The sequence below is a fragment of the Lemur catta genome, chromosome 12 (assembly GCF_020740605.2).
Source record: "Lemur catta isolate mLemCat1 chromosome 12, mLemCat1.pri, whole genome shotgun sequence".
Lineage (NCBI taxonomy): Eukaryota > Metazoa > Chordata > Mammalia > Primates > Lemuridae > Lemur > Lemur catta.
Genome location: NC_059139.1, coordinates 31,883,309 through 31,899,477, shown reverse-complemented (window position 1 = coordinate 31,899,477; position 16,169 = coordinate 31,883,309). Strand labels below are relative to the sequence as shown.

Here is a 16,169-nt window from a genome sequence, read left to right as displayed (position 1 = left end):
TCTTTCATGAGCCTTCTGTATAAATATTTTATCATCATTTAAACAGTGTATGCCCCATACTTAGTGCAATAGTGGATACAAACAGACTAAGGGCAGACTCTCATTTACTAAGTCTGATAAAAATTGTTTAAATACATGGTAAGTAAAATAAAAATACAAATGAACTGGAAGGTATGACCCAGTTCGCCTGAAGAAGAACAAACATTAAAATTGTCAAAGGGCAAAAATGGACATTGAAGGATAAAGGTTTTAGCCAGTATTCTTAGCAGAGGGAATAGCATGAACAATCATGAAAAGAGGAAAATACAGAATATTTTAAAAGACAGTTAATAGTTCAGTAATAAGATTTTCCCCATGTTCGTTTTATAAAATTATTCTCAAATTAGTATGTTATAGAACATTCAAGAATACTGTTAAGTTCAATTAACTTTGATTAAGGTTTGAGTTGAAAGATTTTTCTCTTCTTATGAGCAGATAATGTAGCATAATTTACATATTAAAATATTACCCATAGTCAGAATTACAATAATACCAGGCATATAGGCTAAGACTTTTGAAAAAGAAGTCTGAATGTTAGATGTTAGCAAGTCCCAATTCGCCTCTATGGTGGGAGAGGATCAGCACCAGAATTCAGAATGCATGTCTGAGCATATCTGATCTTCAAATTCATCATAGTTCAGAAGAAATTAGCAACCTTATGAAGACTCTGTACTGAGAAAACTGTCTTCCAGCGGCTTGATTTTCTCCATCTGTATGAGTCCTTAGTCTTCATTTCATAAGGGTACTACACCAGATTACCTGTGATTTTTGTGTGTGGGATACATTTTACAGTGTAAGAGAGAAATAATCTGGCTCTAGCTTTCTTCTCCAACTCTGTCTCCTTCCATGCACCTTCCTAAAATTCTATATTTCAGTCACATTGAACTCTGCTCATCATCCAAATCAGAGTCTTTCTTGCTTCCAAACCTTCACATATGCTGTTCCATGCCGGGCAAAGTTCTACTCATTAGTTATGTCTCCCATTAGATACCACTTCCTCCAGGAAGTCCCTCTGGCTCCTTCAAATCTGGGCAAGGTGTCTTTCCCGAGTACTTCCATAGCCTCTGACTCTTCCCTGACCCACTTTTCTTTTTTTTTTTTTTTTTTTAATCACATCACCCTGTAGCTGTCTGCATACTGCCTTAATCTTCCACTAGAGAGGAAAGGTACATGAGGGCTGGGAATTCTGTGCCTGGAGCTCTGAATAATTACTTGTTGAACAAATGAACGAGAAAAACAAGTGAAAAAACGAATGAAGGATTCCATTCTATTATTTAAAAAGACTTTCTTGGTTGAGGAAAAGTAGAAAATACTAAATTCTGTTCTTATGGAGGAATTTTTTTGTTTTGGTCCAAGTAAAAGCAAAAAGAAAAAAAAAGGTAAAAAAATCAACAAGTTGAAAGGAAAGTATTATACTGTCACTGTTCTGTCATCTATTGCTGATTCAGCTTATGCATATCCACTATGCATCAATTGGTTGTTTGTGTGTGTGTGTGTGTGTGTGTGTGTGTGTGTGTTTCAAAGAAAGCCTGACTGTGAAGTATGTGTGGAGAACAAAATAGCAGCTTATAGCAAGAAACCATCATCATAAGAGGTGAGGCTCTGCCCCTTGGCATGCTGGGAATTCCTACTAATTATGGCAAATCTTACACCATCTGGTACTATGTATAAGACATTCTAAACATTATCTGATTTAACCTGCAAAACAAGTCGGAGATTATTTTACCTCCATTTTATAGAAGGAGCCACTAAAATACAGAGAGATGAGCAACTTATTCATGCTCACCTGGCTAGTGAGAGTCAAGTGTGACAGATTCTGAAGTCCAAGTTCCTAACCCCTAGGCTATTCTCCTTCTTCTTAGCTGCACCAAGGCCTGGCATAGGGCCCAGACTGGGTGAACTATCAGACCAGCTGAGTTGGGTTCTAGAACATTTGAGGGGACTGCAGCCTGGACATCAGCTACAGCCATCCTGTGAGGGCGAATCCACATTGTGGGACCCGGGCTATATTGTTTGCAATGGCAGATAAGAATAGGGTATGCTCAAATGATACCAAATGCAGTAATTTGGGTGACTTCTATTATGCATATTTCCATCCATCCTCACCATAGCCCAAGAGAGACACGCTGAGAAGCAAAAGATAAGTGTTTCTGATCTAAAATTTAACCATTTTGTTCCTCAGAGCCTCCAGCAGTGGAGCTGCACCACTAGCCATATGCTTTCTCCATGAGAAGGTGAAAAGACTATTTGCTGTTTCCTATCAACGAAGTATTCCCTGGACACTCTCCTCCTCACCTCCTTCCACTTCATCTAAGAATTCAGGATTTGATCATTTTACCACTACCACTGTGAGAATTGTGGCCTTCCCAGGCTAATCCGACAGAAAAAAGAGAAAGGCAAGCATTTGCACAATAGTGTGCAACTTAACATGGAGGATATGAAAGCACTTGAAATCTCTGAAAGAATACATATAAATAAATCTCTGACATTATTATGTTATTCTTGGATGTTTAACACAAGACAATAGAAAACAGTGGAAAAGCAGACCATTCTGGTGACTGTTGAAGAACAACAAGGATTTCCTCATCATTTATGACTCATTCCTTAAATATTATGAATCACATTAGTAAGCAGACTACGGGTCGTGTTAGTGACTACAGTGAACGTTTCAAAAATCATTGCCCGCCTCCTTTATTGGCAAAATCTCCAGCAGACACTCCTCCTCACTCTACTCACCCTAAGGTCTCGGTGAAATCCTGGTTCCTGACAACTCACCCGCATAAGGAAAGGCTATGACATCACCAGTCATACTACTACAAGGGAATTGTGACATTCTTAAATTAATCAGACAGGAAGACGAGGGAGGCTGGTATATTTATCTATAAAAATTTTATGTAATCAGCTGTAGCAGGAAGAGACACAGCAGGAAGAGAATGGTACCGAGGTGGGGAACAGGATATGTTGGTGGGTACACCTTGGTGAGGTAGGGCAAAACCGCTTTGAGGCAATGGATTTAATTTAATCTCAGCCAGACAAAAGAGCTGCAAGAACAGTTGTGTGTACTGATTCTCAAAACAAAACAAAATCCCAAGATATAAACTTCTCTTTTCCTACAGTGAAACTGGGAATTCTTCCAAGACGACTTTAAATAACACTTACTGTTCAATTATCTTGTGGGAAAATAGTGATTATGTAGACTTCTAAAACATAGCCAATTTGCCCACCTGCAGTAGAATTCAAAATACTTTGTTTAGTTAGTAAACAGTATTTATGGTAGTGTAGGTAGGATAGTTTGAAACCCATAATCCAGGGGCTGTTATAAATATCTTCCTTTGGTCTGTGAGTCTCTAAACTCTCGAAGCATTCCTTCAATATGAGGGATTTTACTAGAGACTACTGACAGAAGTGTACTTAAAATAGTAGGGGAAAACATTTTGTTTTATTCTATTCCACAAATGTTTATTGCACTTCTAGGGGCTGACATGTTGCACAACTCCAGGGGCCACCATTCCTTAAATGGTGTGTCCTGCCTTGTGCAGTACACAACCTGTGATTCTGTACATCATGGCCAGACCTACTATGTGCCAGACTTGATTCTAGGCACTGAGGATACATTAGTGAATAAATCAGTCAAAAATTTCTGGCCTCATGGAGTTTACATTCTAGAGGGAAAAAATAGACAATAAATTTAATAAGTAAGTAAAATGTATGGTGGTGGTAATCAGTGTTTGGGGAGAAAAATAAGCAGATTAGAATTAGGAGTATGAGGTGAAGAGTGTTATAATTTTTATTTGAATTTCTTTGAATAAAGATTTCTTAGGGAAGTTCTCACTGAGAACAACATTTAAGTAAAGACTTGAAATAGAGGAAAGTGTGACCTGTAAGAGTCTGGTGGGAGAGTAGCCCAGGCTGCGGGAACAGCAAGTGCAAAAGCCCTGTGTCTGGAACAGAGTGCGTGAGGGGAAAGTAGTAGGAGACAGGGTCAGACTGGTAATGGGGGCAGATCATGTAGATACTTATATGTAATTAGAAGGCCTCAGCTTTCCCTTTGAGTGAAATGAGAAAGCCACTGGAGGGCTTTGAGTAGAGTAGTGATGTGATTGGGCATGTTTTAGAAGGATTTTAAAGGCTGCTCTGTTGAGAATGACTGCATTAGAGCAAAGTTGAGGCAGGTAAGCACTTAGAAAGTGATTGCAATAATCCATCCAGGCAAGAGGTGACGGTGTTCTGACACAGGGCTGGTGGAAGTGAAGGTGGTGAGCAGTGATTTTATTTTGGAGATACTGTGAAAGTTGGGCCAGTGAGATTTCTTTTGAGGGGTTGGTCTTTGAATGAATGAATAAATAAATAAATAAATAAGAGTCAAGGATGATCCCAGTGGTTTTGGCAGAAAAACTAAAAGGAACGAGTCACCATCACCAGATAAAGAGGATGCCGTGATTGAAAACACCGATTGTAAAATTAATAAAGGGCCACAAGGTGGGAACTGTGGTCAGGGAAATATATGTATATATATATGTATATATAAAACCAGCCATTATTCCCTAGCTTGCTTTCCTATAATTGACTACTCCTACTCAGCACTCATATAGCTGATGGCCATAAAGATTCTTAGCTTTCTTCATTGCTCTTATAGTTAACGTCACCTTTATGAAACCTAAGGCTAGTTTTTGAGAAATCTTCCAGGCCCTGGATTCTGGTGGAATGGCTGAACCACCCAGACCAGTGGCCTGTACCAAGGAACTGACTCAACTGGTCTTGCAACCCCCACCCAAGAACTGACTCAGCAAAAAAGACAATTTCTACACCCCTATAGTTCTGCTCTGAACCCAGCCAATTAGAAGACCTAATTGCCTAGCCCTTTGCCCCTCAAACTATTTTTAAAAACCCTTTCTCCTAAATTCTCAAGGAGATGGATTTGAGAACTTCCTCCCATCTCCTTGCATGGCACCTGGGATATTATAATTTAAACTCTTTTTCTGCTGTTAACCCCTCCTGTCTCAGAGTATTGGCTTCTTCCTGAGCAGCAGGCAATGAACCTGGTTGGGCTGTAACATCAGTAGAGCAAGATCTTGAGACAGGCTGAGCTCAGGAGTTCAGTGTGAGGTGTTTTAAGTTTGAGATATCTATCAGACATCGAAGGAGATATTTTACTTGGGATTAGAAGCCTATTGTATATAATATCTACATGAATGTGAAAATTTTCAAATCTTACAATATGTAAATATAAATATTGTTCCTTATATTGTTTTGTTCCAGGCCATTGGAGACCATGATCCTAAGTGAAGTATCACAGGTATGGAAAAACAAACACCACATGTACTCACTATTAAATTTGAACTAACTGATCAGCACTCATGTGCACAGATGGAGGTAAAACTCAACAGAAATCACGCAGGTGGCAGGGGGGAAAAGGAGGTGGGTGAAATCATACTTAACGGGTACCATGTACACTATCCGGGTGACGGGCACACTTATAACTTTGACTCAAGCAGTACAAAAGCAATCAATGTAACCAGAACATTTGTACCCTCATAATATTCTGAAATAAAAAAATAAATAAAGTATTTATTTCAGCTTTTGATTTTAACTTCGGCAAAACTGCATGTTGGATAAGTTAAAGACACAGATTCAGTTTTTACTGATTCATTTGCTTCCAGTGCCAAAGCTAATTCCCAGGGGGTTTATGAGGCAGAACAAGAGGCTTAATATGTTTTAGCAATAATGAGGTTGGTGGACTCTTCATCACGAAACTGAAACACCTTGAGGGTTTAGCCATCCTACTATTTGAGGAAACTTTTATTTGTTTCCTCAATAACAAGCTGAGGAAACTTGTATTTGTGGCAGCTTAAGAAGTCTGAGGCAGGATAATGAGGCTTAAATACTAAAATTGCCTTTCAGCATATTCCAAACAATCTAACTATTAAATTTGTAATAGCAATATTTCCCAAATAAGACCTAAAAAAATGAACTTTCTTTACCTGTCTTCCTCCTTTCTGGAGACATAAAGTCTCATAGGTGAACTCTTTCCATCATAAACTCATTTTACATTCATTAGCAGGAAGCAGGTAGCCATTTAGAACTCACCAGACACCAACAACAGTCAAGCTGAGAGTCAAATCAAAGACTCAATACCTTTCACAATAGCTATAAAGAAAATAAAATATCTAGGAGTATATTTAACCAAGGAAGTGAAAGATCTCTACAAAGAGAACTATGAATCACTGAGGGAGGAAATCACAGATGATGTAAACAAATGGAAAAACATATCATGCTCATGGATTGACAGAATCAACATTGTTAAAATGTCCATACTACCCAAAGTGATTTACAGATTCAATGTAATTCCCATCAAAATACCATCATCACTTTTTGTGAAGATTAGAAAAAATAATTCTACACACATTTGGAACCAGAAAAGAGCCCGAATAGCCAAAGCAACCTTAAGCAAAAGAAACAAATCTGGAAGCATCATTTTATCAGACTTTAAGCTATACTACAAGGAATGGTAACCATAACAACATGGTACTGGCAAAAAATAGAAACAAAGACCAATGGAACATAACAGAGAATGCAGATATAAAACCATCCACATATTGCCATCTGATCTTTGACAAAGTAGACAGCAATATACACTTGGGGAAAGAATCCCTGTTCAATAAATGGCTATGGGAAAATTGGATAGCCATATGCAGAAGATTGAAACAGGATCCACGTCTCTCACCACTCACAAAAATTAATTCAAAATGAAATACGTACTTTAAACCCTTGTGATGATACAAATTCCAATTCTCGGGGCCTATGTCAAGGAGACAGTGGGGGATGATGTCCAGACCACCACATTTCATAAATCAAAGCCCATGAGCTAGTACCTTTCAACTAGGTACTTTGGCAGATAGTTGTTTTCATCAATGATAAAATTTGGAATAGCAACAACATTTGTAAACTGCTTTACAGTTTAAAAGCACTTTTTATGTGCATGATGTTGTTTCATCCTTTAAATATTCTGTGAGGTCAAGTGCTATAACTAGTTCTGTTTTCATGTAAAGAAAGTGACTGTAAGTCAGCAACAAAGCCTAGATCTGTACCTGTGTCTTTTCCCGTTCAAAATCCTTGATTCTTTCTATCATGTTAAGTTCACTTAGAACTCTTCTAGAGAAGAGGTATCCTTTGTTTTCTCACCATCTTGTCCATAAATAAATAGGTTCTCCCTGTGATCCTCAGCATTCCCCAGATCCCTCTTCAGATGGAGTTAGAGGGATGGCAATGTCTCAAACAACCAGACAGTAGGAATGTGTGTGTGCAAGTTCCATTCTTGTAAACAAACTTTATTCTAGAATCAGATATTCAGACATTATCACAGAAGAAAGCTCAAGATTGTAAAAGTAGCTAGTGAGGCATAGAGGAATTTCACAGATCAGTGAAGAGCTCTAGACATTCTGGAGCAGCAGCTCTATCCTACATGCAAGTCACAAACAATGGGTGTGTATGTGTGTTCATGTGTTTGTAGGTGCATACACAAACTTGTGTCCAAAATGGGGGAAAGGAGGAGCAAGTAAGAACAGGGAATATTTAAATTGTCCTTTCTAGCATAGATTTATATTTATGGTAAATAGCACAAACCATTGAAAAAATTAGCCAAAAATATTACTTAACTGAGTGAAAAAAATTAGCAAGTATGATGTGACAAATGTAGGTGAATTGACATTAGGGTGCTCCATGGGGCCAGTGTTCTAAAAGGTCCTCGGTTCCCTGTTTTACCCTGCACCAACTGCAAGCTAAGGGAAAGTCACTGTTGATAGGAGACATGCCACTTTGTACACCTCTACTATCAGTGTTGAGTAATGGTTTAATTACACAGTAATAGTGTACAAATATTGTTTTTCAAACTTAAAAGTATAAGAATATATTACAGTTGGATTTCTAAAGTCTTTACATAATCAAAAATTGGACTAAGTTATGAATTAGTACAAATACCTAAAATTGAATGGAAGAAGAAAAGTAATATATATGTCATGGATTTAAAATAAAAGCAAAGCCTATAAACAAATAAAGTAAGCATGTTAAATGCCAGGACAATCTAATCACAAGAGAATTTTATCTTAGAAAAGATACATAGAGAATGATATTGGCTAAGACTTAAAGGCCATAATGAAAGACAAAGACATAGTTATTTTGGGAAGGGGATTGGAATAGCATTCTTGGCCAAGAAGAAGAAGAAATGGTCTGAAGTTAATCCAATATGCATGGAAGTTAATCCAATATGCATGGAACCTAATCCATGACAGATGAGAGAGAAATGGCTGAGAGGCAAGAGGTGGAGTGAGGTGGGGAGGACCTAGTTATAAAAACCTGATTTTCTTCCTGTCTTTTTACAAAGTGCTAATGAGAGTACCTCGCATATGCACAATGGTTTAGTTTTTGAAGTGCTTTGATTTTATTCTCATATAGGGACCTTATAGCATTCCGGTTTGGCATGGATGGCACTCCTTGCACTCCAGAGAAGTTGTGTGACTTTCCCAAAGTCACCCAGAGAGTGACGGAGAAGCTGAGGGTAAAACCCTTGTGCTCTGGCTCCTAACTTATATGGGAAATCCCTGTCCAGGAAAGGATGAAAGGATGGAGGAAAACCATCATCCTTGCCCAGGCAACACTTAACAGTAAAGCCAATGGAAGAATGACAGTATAAATTCTGTAACAGCACTTTTAATTCAAAATTTTGCAAGTTTATCTTACTTTATAAAACTAACGTTAAAATAAAATTTAGATATTATCTATAAATGTCAATTACATCCTGCCATTCCCCTCTTTGGATATTTATAAAGACATGTACATTTGGAACATCTTATCTTTATTTTGCATTAACTCCCCTATCTTTACTACATATTAGCTCTGTAATCTTAGGTAAATTACTTAGCTTTTCTAAGTTTCAGTTCCATCATTTGTAAAAGGGCTGATAATTTTACAAAGCCCTTAGAATCCTTATGATTATTATGTGTTTGGCAAAAAAAGAGTGCTCAGTAAATACCTGTATTGTTCTTACCAAAGTACCACGTGACATAATTTTTGGTGTCTGTTATAGAATTGAATGTTTCTTCTCTATTTTTTATTTAAAATTCTCGAGCTATGATACACGTTTATTATATTAATATTTTTCCTCTCTTTTTAAGGAAAAAGAATGCACTAGCCCTTCTTAGAACAAGAAAACACATTTCTAAAACTGGAAAAACACTTAATTCTCAGTCAATCCTCATCGCACAAGTGATTGCAGTTTTCTATGGTTTTTGAGTCATATAATGAGCTCATATTGTTCTTGGGACAGGCCTTCAAATTAGACAAACAGAAAGAGTGCATATTGTCACAAGCTCCAGGAAATGATTTTAAACATATCTCAATGCTTTGTAGATTGTTTGTGATAAGGATTGCATCATCCGCATTTGAACATCCTGTGTGTAAAATGAGGACTCCGAAGCGGGAAGGCCCTCCGCCTACACAGAAGGGAGAACAGACCACAACTTTACTTATAGCCAGAGGGCTGCTCTAGTGCTCTGCTTGGGAGGTAAGCTTGCCTTTAAAATCATGCAGCTTGTTTGAGACTCTAAGAAAGTCCCAAGAATTATCAAACCATATCACCACTATTTCTAGAGTAGGAGTCTCTGGTGTAATTAATAAAAGTATAATAAAGAAAACTAGTGAAAAAGTCAAGATAATTTTGTTAAAAGTAGTAGATCCTAATGTAAAATATGCCTATAAATTCTTGCAACACAGCACACAGAGAAGAGCTAAAAGTGTCCTTTAAAAATAATGACATGTGAGTTGAGAAAACTGAGACTAGAGCCTTAAGAAGGAAGGAATGGGCTGACAGGTAGAGTCAGGGTTCAAATAGACAAACTGTAAAGAAAGTCAAAGCTAACAGAGGAACAAAGAACCAAAATAGCAGCTTCAGAACAAGCAGTAAGAGAATAAAGAAAATACGGAGTGCATGTGTGTGTGTGTTCATGCACGCACATTTTATATGTATAAATCCAAGGGGGAAAGAGTCACAGTTTAAGGAATTCATATTTATAACACTTTCTGTGCCCAAAGTTAACTTGATTAGTATCAGAAGGAAAGTTAATGTTTAAACAGTCCCTCTCACATCTGCTACTTCCATAATGTCTGTACAATTGTCATAAATTAGGAGTAGACAAGGGCATAGTGCCAATTGTCAAAACAAATAGGCAATTTTGGATTCCAAGTTTCATGTGATTTTCCTTGAGCCTGAGAGTTGTGAAGGCTGCTGTCCTAACTGTGGCCCCCTCTAGCACTGTAATGGAATAACCCACTCACCTAGATCCTGGCCATAGTCCTGCCCTCTGTGGCAAGGCACCATGGCAGGACTGGGCTAATGAGATGTCATGAGGAAACCTTGTCCCTCTAGGGTCCCAGGCCTTGGAAAGAGAAAATGAGCTCTTAATATTAAGATACAGCTAGTGACACTAAAAGAACACAAACACCATTAACTACGAGAGGTTAGCACTTACGTCTTCTGTATTATTCTTGGTTGCCTACTCTGCATATATCTTCCTCATTGACTCTACGCCACACTCCTTAAAGTCAACATCTATGTTTTGCATATTTTGCACTTCATGTAGTGTCTAGCCTGCAGTGGATTAGAAGAGCATGCCCACGGCTTGGCCTCTTCTTCTTTGTTTCATAAGCCCAGATCAGTGAAAGACCCAGACAGGCTTGCCTGGCAAGCTTTGTTCTCTTTCCTCCCTGCTTCTCACCTGCATATGGTTCAGCCCCTCAGGTCAGACAGGTACTCTCCCTTCTCTTCCTCCTGAGTGGAGGAGTATGCTCATATCAGGTGGTAGTTAGATATAAGCTGAAGAGAAGTAAGGCCTTGAGCTAAAGCTTAATGCCATACCTTGCCAGAAAGTTCTATGCTGGAGTTCAAAGCATTAGCCCAGCCACTAGTAGAGTTGTGTGTAGTTCCCAAGAGCTACTGTCCAGTGTTTATACATCTTTCACGAATGTCATGAGGTTAAGACAGGATTTAGAAATGTCTGATGTCCCTGGTCTTGATATCACCCTAAAAGCACCAGAACCTCACTATAAACTGTTAATAGACTTGTCTTTTAACAAGTTCTTGAATGCTTAGAGGGAGTCCTGGTGAGAGGAAGAGGAGATGGCTGCCTCTCACTTTCCCAGGTCTCTGCCCGATAGGTTCCTGTCAACTCTTCGTCTCTTTTCCTCTAATGCAACTTCCAACCCTCAGTGTGGCCAGTGGTTGAGCTCCCTTACAATCATTGATAGGCTTATTATTCTCAATAACATCTATTACTGATGGTGGCTCTTTCTCTTAGATTTACTATGCTCCAGGAAAGCTGTTACTTAAAAAGAATAATCTTGAACTTAGTGCCAGGTTGTCCTCGGTGAGGCCACCCTTGTGAGGTAGAACACTGGAGTTCATCTGAAGGTCTCATTCAGCTCATATTTCTTAGGTCAGTCTACTGTAGTTCACCTTATAGATTACGTGGGATGAAACATTTAGAAGTAGAACTTTCATTCAGTCATTCAACAAATAATTATTGATCCCCTACTAGATGCCAGACACCACTCCGGGTGCTGAGAACATAGCGGTGAATAAAACTATGTCCCTGTACTCAGAGACAGAGGAAGAAGGCAGATGATGAACACATAAACAAATCAGATTCTTTCAGACAGTGACAATGGCTAGAGAGAAAATAAATCTGCGTGCATAGCTAGGCTGACTAGGAGGTGTGGTGAAGCGCTACGTAAATGGGCTTGCTCTGTAAGGTCTATCAGGAGGAGACCTCTGAGCTGAGACTGAAACATGAGAACCAACCAACTGACAATCTTGAGACTCCTCCAGCCAGGAGAGAAGGGTGTGCAAAAGCTTTGAAGCAGGAATGAGCTCGGTGTGTTCAAGGAACAGACAGAAGACACAGTCCCTGGTGCATAGGAACCAAGAGAGGCGGGTAATAGATGACATGGGAGAGGCAGGCTGACACTGATGCTGGATCATGGAGGGTCCTTTAAGGACTTTTAACTTACTCTTACTGCAGTGGAAAGCCACAGAAGGTTTTCATCTAGGGAATGAGCCATGTTTTTCACAGTTCATGCTGTCTGTAGTGAAGACAGCAGAATAAAGAGAGGCAGGAAGGGAAGCAGGAGACAGGCTGAGAAGCTCCTGCAGCAGCACCTGAAGGAGCTGGCATTGGCTTCCATCACAGTGGCACCAGGTGATGGTGAGGAATGGTCAGGTATAATAGGTACTTTGGTGATGGAGTCAACAGGACTGGCTTACAGACAGGATATGGGAGAGGAGGGCGAAGGAGAGGAGTCCAGAATTTTTGGTTTCATTAGCTGGTGCAGAAAATCAGACACTTGTGTTCTCTGTTACATTAAAGTAGAGATGTTGAATGGATTGTTTGACATGGGAGTCCATGGGAAGGATGTGGGGCTGGATATGTAAAATTATGGGTCATTAGCAACTTCATCTGCTAGATTCCAAGGTCAAACTATACTGACCATATCAGCTTTCTAGCCAACTTGGCACTATGGTTACCAAACATAATTTGATAATTGTTAGAGATGAAACTCTCTCTCAGATCCCAAATGGTTACAGGAATTGCTAATCTTTGGGTTTCCAATCAGACTGTTCCTATTCTTCCAGATGCCTGCAAGCTGTCTCCAACACACATTGCTCTCAAGTCTCCTCACATTAGTTAATGCTCATCTCCACCTTTTAAAACTCACCTCATGATTTCTCTCTTCTAAGATGCCTTCTGAGACACACTACCCTCTCTAGTGATAATTTCATTTTGTTTCCTTGTCAAACAGATAGGCATGCCCCAATATGTGAATGATTTGGATTCTACATCTTTCTTTGAATTCAATTGTTGTGAATAATTTTAATTCTTGAATTCAATTGTTGAGAGCATCAAGCGTAAGTTCACACAGAAAAAGGGTTATAAATTATAGTTATTTGATAAGCTAAGAACAGACAATTTAATCATTGAAAAGAGATCTAGAGGGAAGATGTCCAGGATCTGAAGTTCCAGGGTAAGTGGGGACAGTCTGGAACCTTCTGCAGCAAGAAGGAGGTAAGGTTTCAATGGTAGGACCTCTGCCCACAAGTGGGCATTAAGTCTGACAGAAGAGGAGCCATAGTTCTTCACCCTAAACACAACTTTCAGAATCATCTCATTTCCCTGAGTTTATTTGCATTATTATTACGGGAAACTTAAACCAGCAATGAGGATATATAGTTCCATGTCCATCAAGATGGTTGATTTTTACCTGAGTACAATGGCCATGGTTTATGAATGTAACCATTACACAGCACTAAAAGACAGGGCACTTTTGGGCAAAAATAAAAGGTGCTAACTATACTAGAGAAAGTCGCCTTTGCATATTTTGCACTGATCTTTGTGAGAACCTTTTACCACATGGAGTGGGGAAGGATAACTTAGAATGAAGTGAGGAGACAAAGCCTTGCTGAAGGAAAAAATTTAAAAAGCAATTCTACCATCTAGAAATGGCCCAGATGGTAATTCTACCATCTAGAAATTAGCTAGGCGATGATTTACCAACCTCAATAGATATCAGCTTACATGATAAGAAATGAAGACAAATCTATCATATCTATTTACCTATATGTCTGTCTACCAAGTGGTCAAAACTAGTATTATGAATTTGCTGTGGAATATTTAGTGAAGAATTTTCATCCAGGTTTTTAAAAAAGTATACCATCTCATTAATTACTAGTCCATTAACTATAATCTGAAGTTGTCAACTCTCAAAGAAAGATTGATATTTTAGGGCTATCCATGCACCAATTTGAAAAAGACATTGGAGTCCAATATGAAATTTATTTTGTATTTTTATTGAAATCGTAAAGAAGAGAATATTCTTACCAGTTGCCTTCTGGATTTATAAACTGTTGCACTGCATAGCCAAACTGTTCACTTGAAGGACCAGAAAATATTTTTGCTTCTGGAAGACCAACATTGTACGCCAAACAACAATATAAAATGCCTATTAAAAACAAAAGAAAACATAACACATATTTACAATTTGTGAATTTAAGTGCGTAATATAATTCTTAAAGACCCACTTAACAACTTGCTTTACCTAATAATAATTCTCCTTATCAGTGTTTACCAAGAAACATAGCTACTGCTTTTTAAATATTTCTTTGGGGTCCCGGCACCAAGATAAATACTTTATTTGCATGATTCATTATCTCATCCATGCTCATGGCAACCCTAGAAGATGGTTACTAATATTATCTTTGTTTTGCAGAGAATTCTGAGGTTCCAGGAGGTCAGTGTATGTCACAGCTGAAAAGTGGTAAGGATGAGGGCAGGACTGGAACACAAGGCTGGCTGATTCAAGAGCCTGAACTCTTAAACCGCTATATTACCTATAAAGTTTCTTAAGTAATTTGAGTTCTATCTGTTCTTCCTAACACAATAAGACTCTAAGCCACCCAAGGGCAGGGTCCGAAGGGTATCATCTATTTCTTCCGAATCGCCTTGAAGATCTTGACATGGACTCCAAAGAAACATCTGTTGAAAGGCACTGATGAATGACCACATCAAAGGAGGCAGAAAATCACTTTGAAAATTGTACCATTTTGTTTCAGAAGGGATCATTTTTGAGGATGAAAATGTAGAGAAAGGTGTCATATCTTTTTTTATTCCAGTGGGAACTGTCAAAAGTGGTTTTGCTTTTCTGATGCTTCTTTTTGAATGATTAAGAAATGATAATCATTTGAAAAAAACAGAACAAAGACTGCAAGGAGAATAACACCTTGATAGACTTTTTTTTTTTTTTTAAATTCTTCTTTCTGATGAAAAGGGAATGAGAGAAAAGAGGGAGGCGGATTATGTTTCTCTCTCTGACACAGATAGCATTAAAGCTGCCAGTCCTTCATCCCAGAGAAAGAAGGCTGTGTGGCTACTAATGCCCTCGCTGGAGACAGGAATGTGCTTCACGTTGTGTAAGATAAGTATTTATCTTTGCAAACACTGAAGACAGAACGGACGCTTTAAAATGGACATCGAAGTCTCATTAATAAGTGTGTTCACAAGGAATGTCCCACTTTTCAGGGGCAGCATTGAAAGTGCGCAGTATTTCATAAGTCTATTGTTTCAGGCACTGAAAGGCCGGAAGAAAACGGCTTGCTTTTGCTTTTCCATTGTGCTTCTGCATTTCTGGGAGGAGATTCAGCAGAGTGCTCCAAAGGAATAATGAAGTCAGTGATGAAGCTTTTGAGACCTAAAGGAGTTAACGTGCCTCTCTAACTGCCAAAATCACTCTGTTGGGGATTTGTTCACTCAAGAGAGCTCAGTTCATTATTTCTTAGAAATATGTGCTGCCAGGAAGAGAAGTACAAATATTAATTTTGAAATACTCTGTAGTCAAATCTACCCGGCTCAACATCTGCAAATTTTCTCCTTAATATCTATTTTTCATATGCTCCACTGCTCCTTTGTATTTCTGGATAAAGATAAAAATAAAATGCAAAAGAAAATAACATAGCAAATTAAACAGAGAACGAGAATTGGCATTTAGAATATCAGTGTTTCCAATCAACAGTTTACCTTTACCCTATCGTGCAGAACTCAATAAATGTTATTTGAATACATTGGAAATTGTCTTACATACTAGTAAGAGCTTGGGGAGGTGATACAAAACTTTCCTCATTTTTAAAATATCTAATGCTTGGAAGAACACACGTGTCTAAGTATCCAATGACCTCATATTTTTCCCCATGAATTAGACTTCAGCACATCACATAAAGGCATAAAATCATGATGGAGTTCATTTTTTCATCTAGCAGTTAAATTTTATTATATATGTGTATGTATATAGATATATTCATATGTATCTATACACATGTGTTAGAACTCATCTTTCTTGCTCAAAGTCACACTATTGGTGGCTGAGCTCTGAGTCTTGTTTTGGCTTATTTTCTCAACCTTATTGTCCAGAATTTCCCTTCATAAATGGTCTACTTATTTTCCTCAGCAAACATGTCATTCTTCATCACCATATCTTCATTCCATTGATCCTAAATCTCCCCTTTAATGATTTCTAGAAATCTAAAAAAAATT

The 16,169-nt window shown here is 38.3% G+C and overlaps 1 protein-coding gene across 1 annotated transcript in view; it reads right to left on the bottom strand.

The window, feature by feature from the left end:
• ITGA2 (integrin subunit alpha 2) overlaps window positions 1-16,169 on the bottom strand; it is a 92,014-nt gene that overhangs the window by 52,850 nt on the left and 22,995 nt on the right. The window contains exon 2 of the mRNA XM_045565931.1: window positions 13,965-14,085. Coding sequence (XP_045421887.1) covers window positions 13,965-14,085 — 121 coding nt within the window. The remainder of the gene's footprint in view (window positions 1-13,964; window positions 14,086-16,169) is intronic.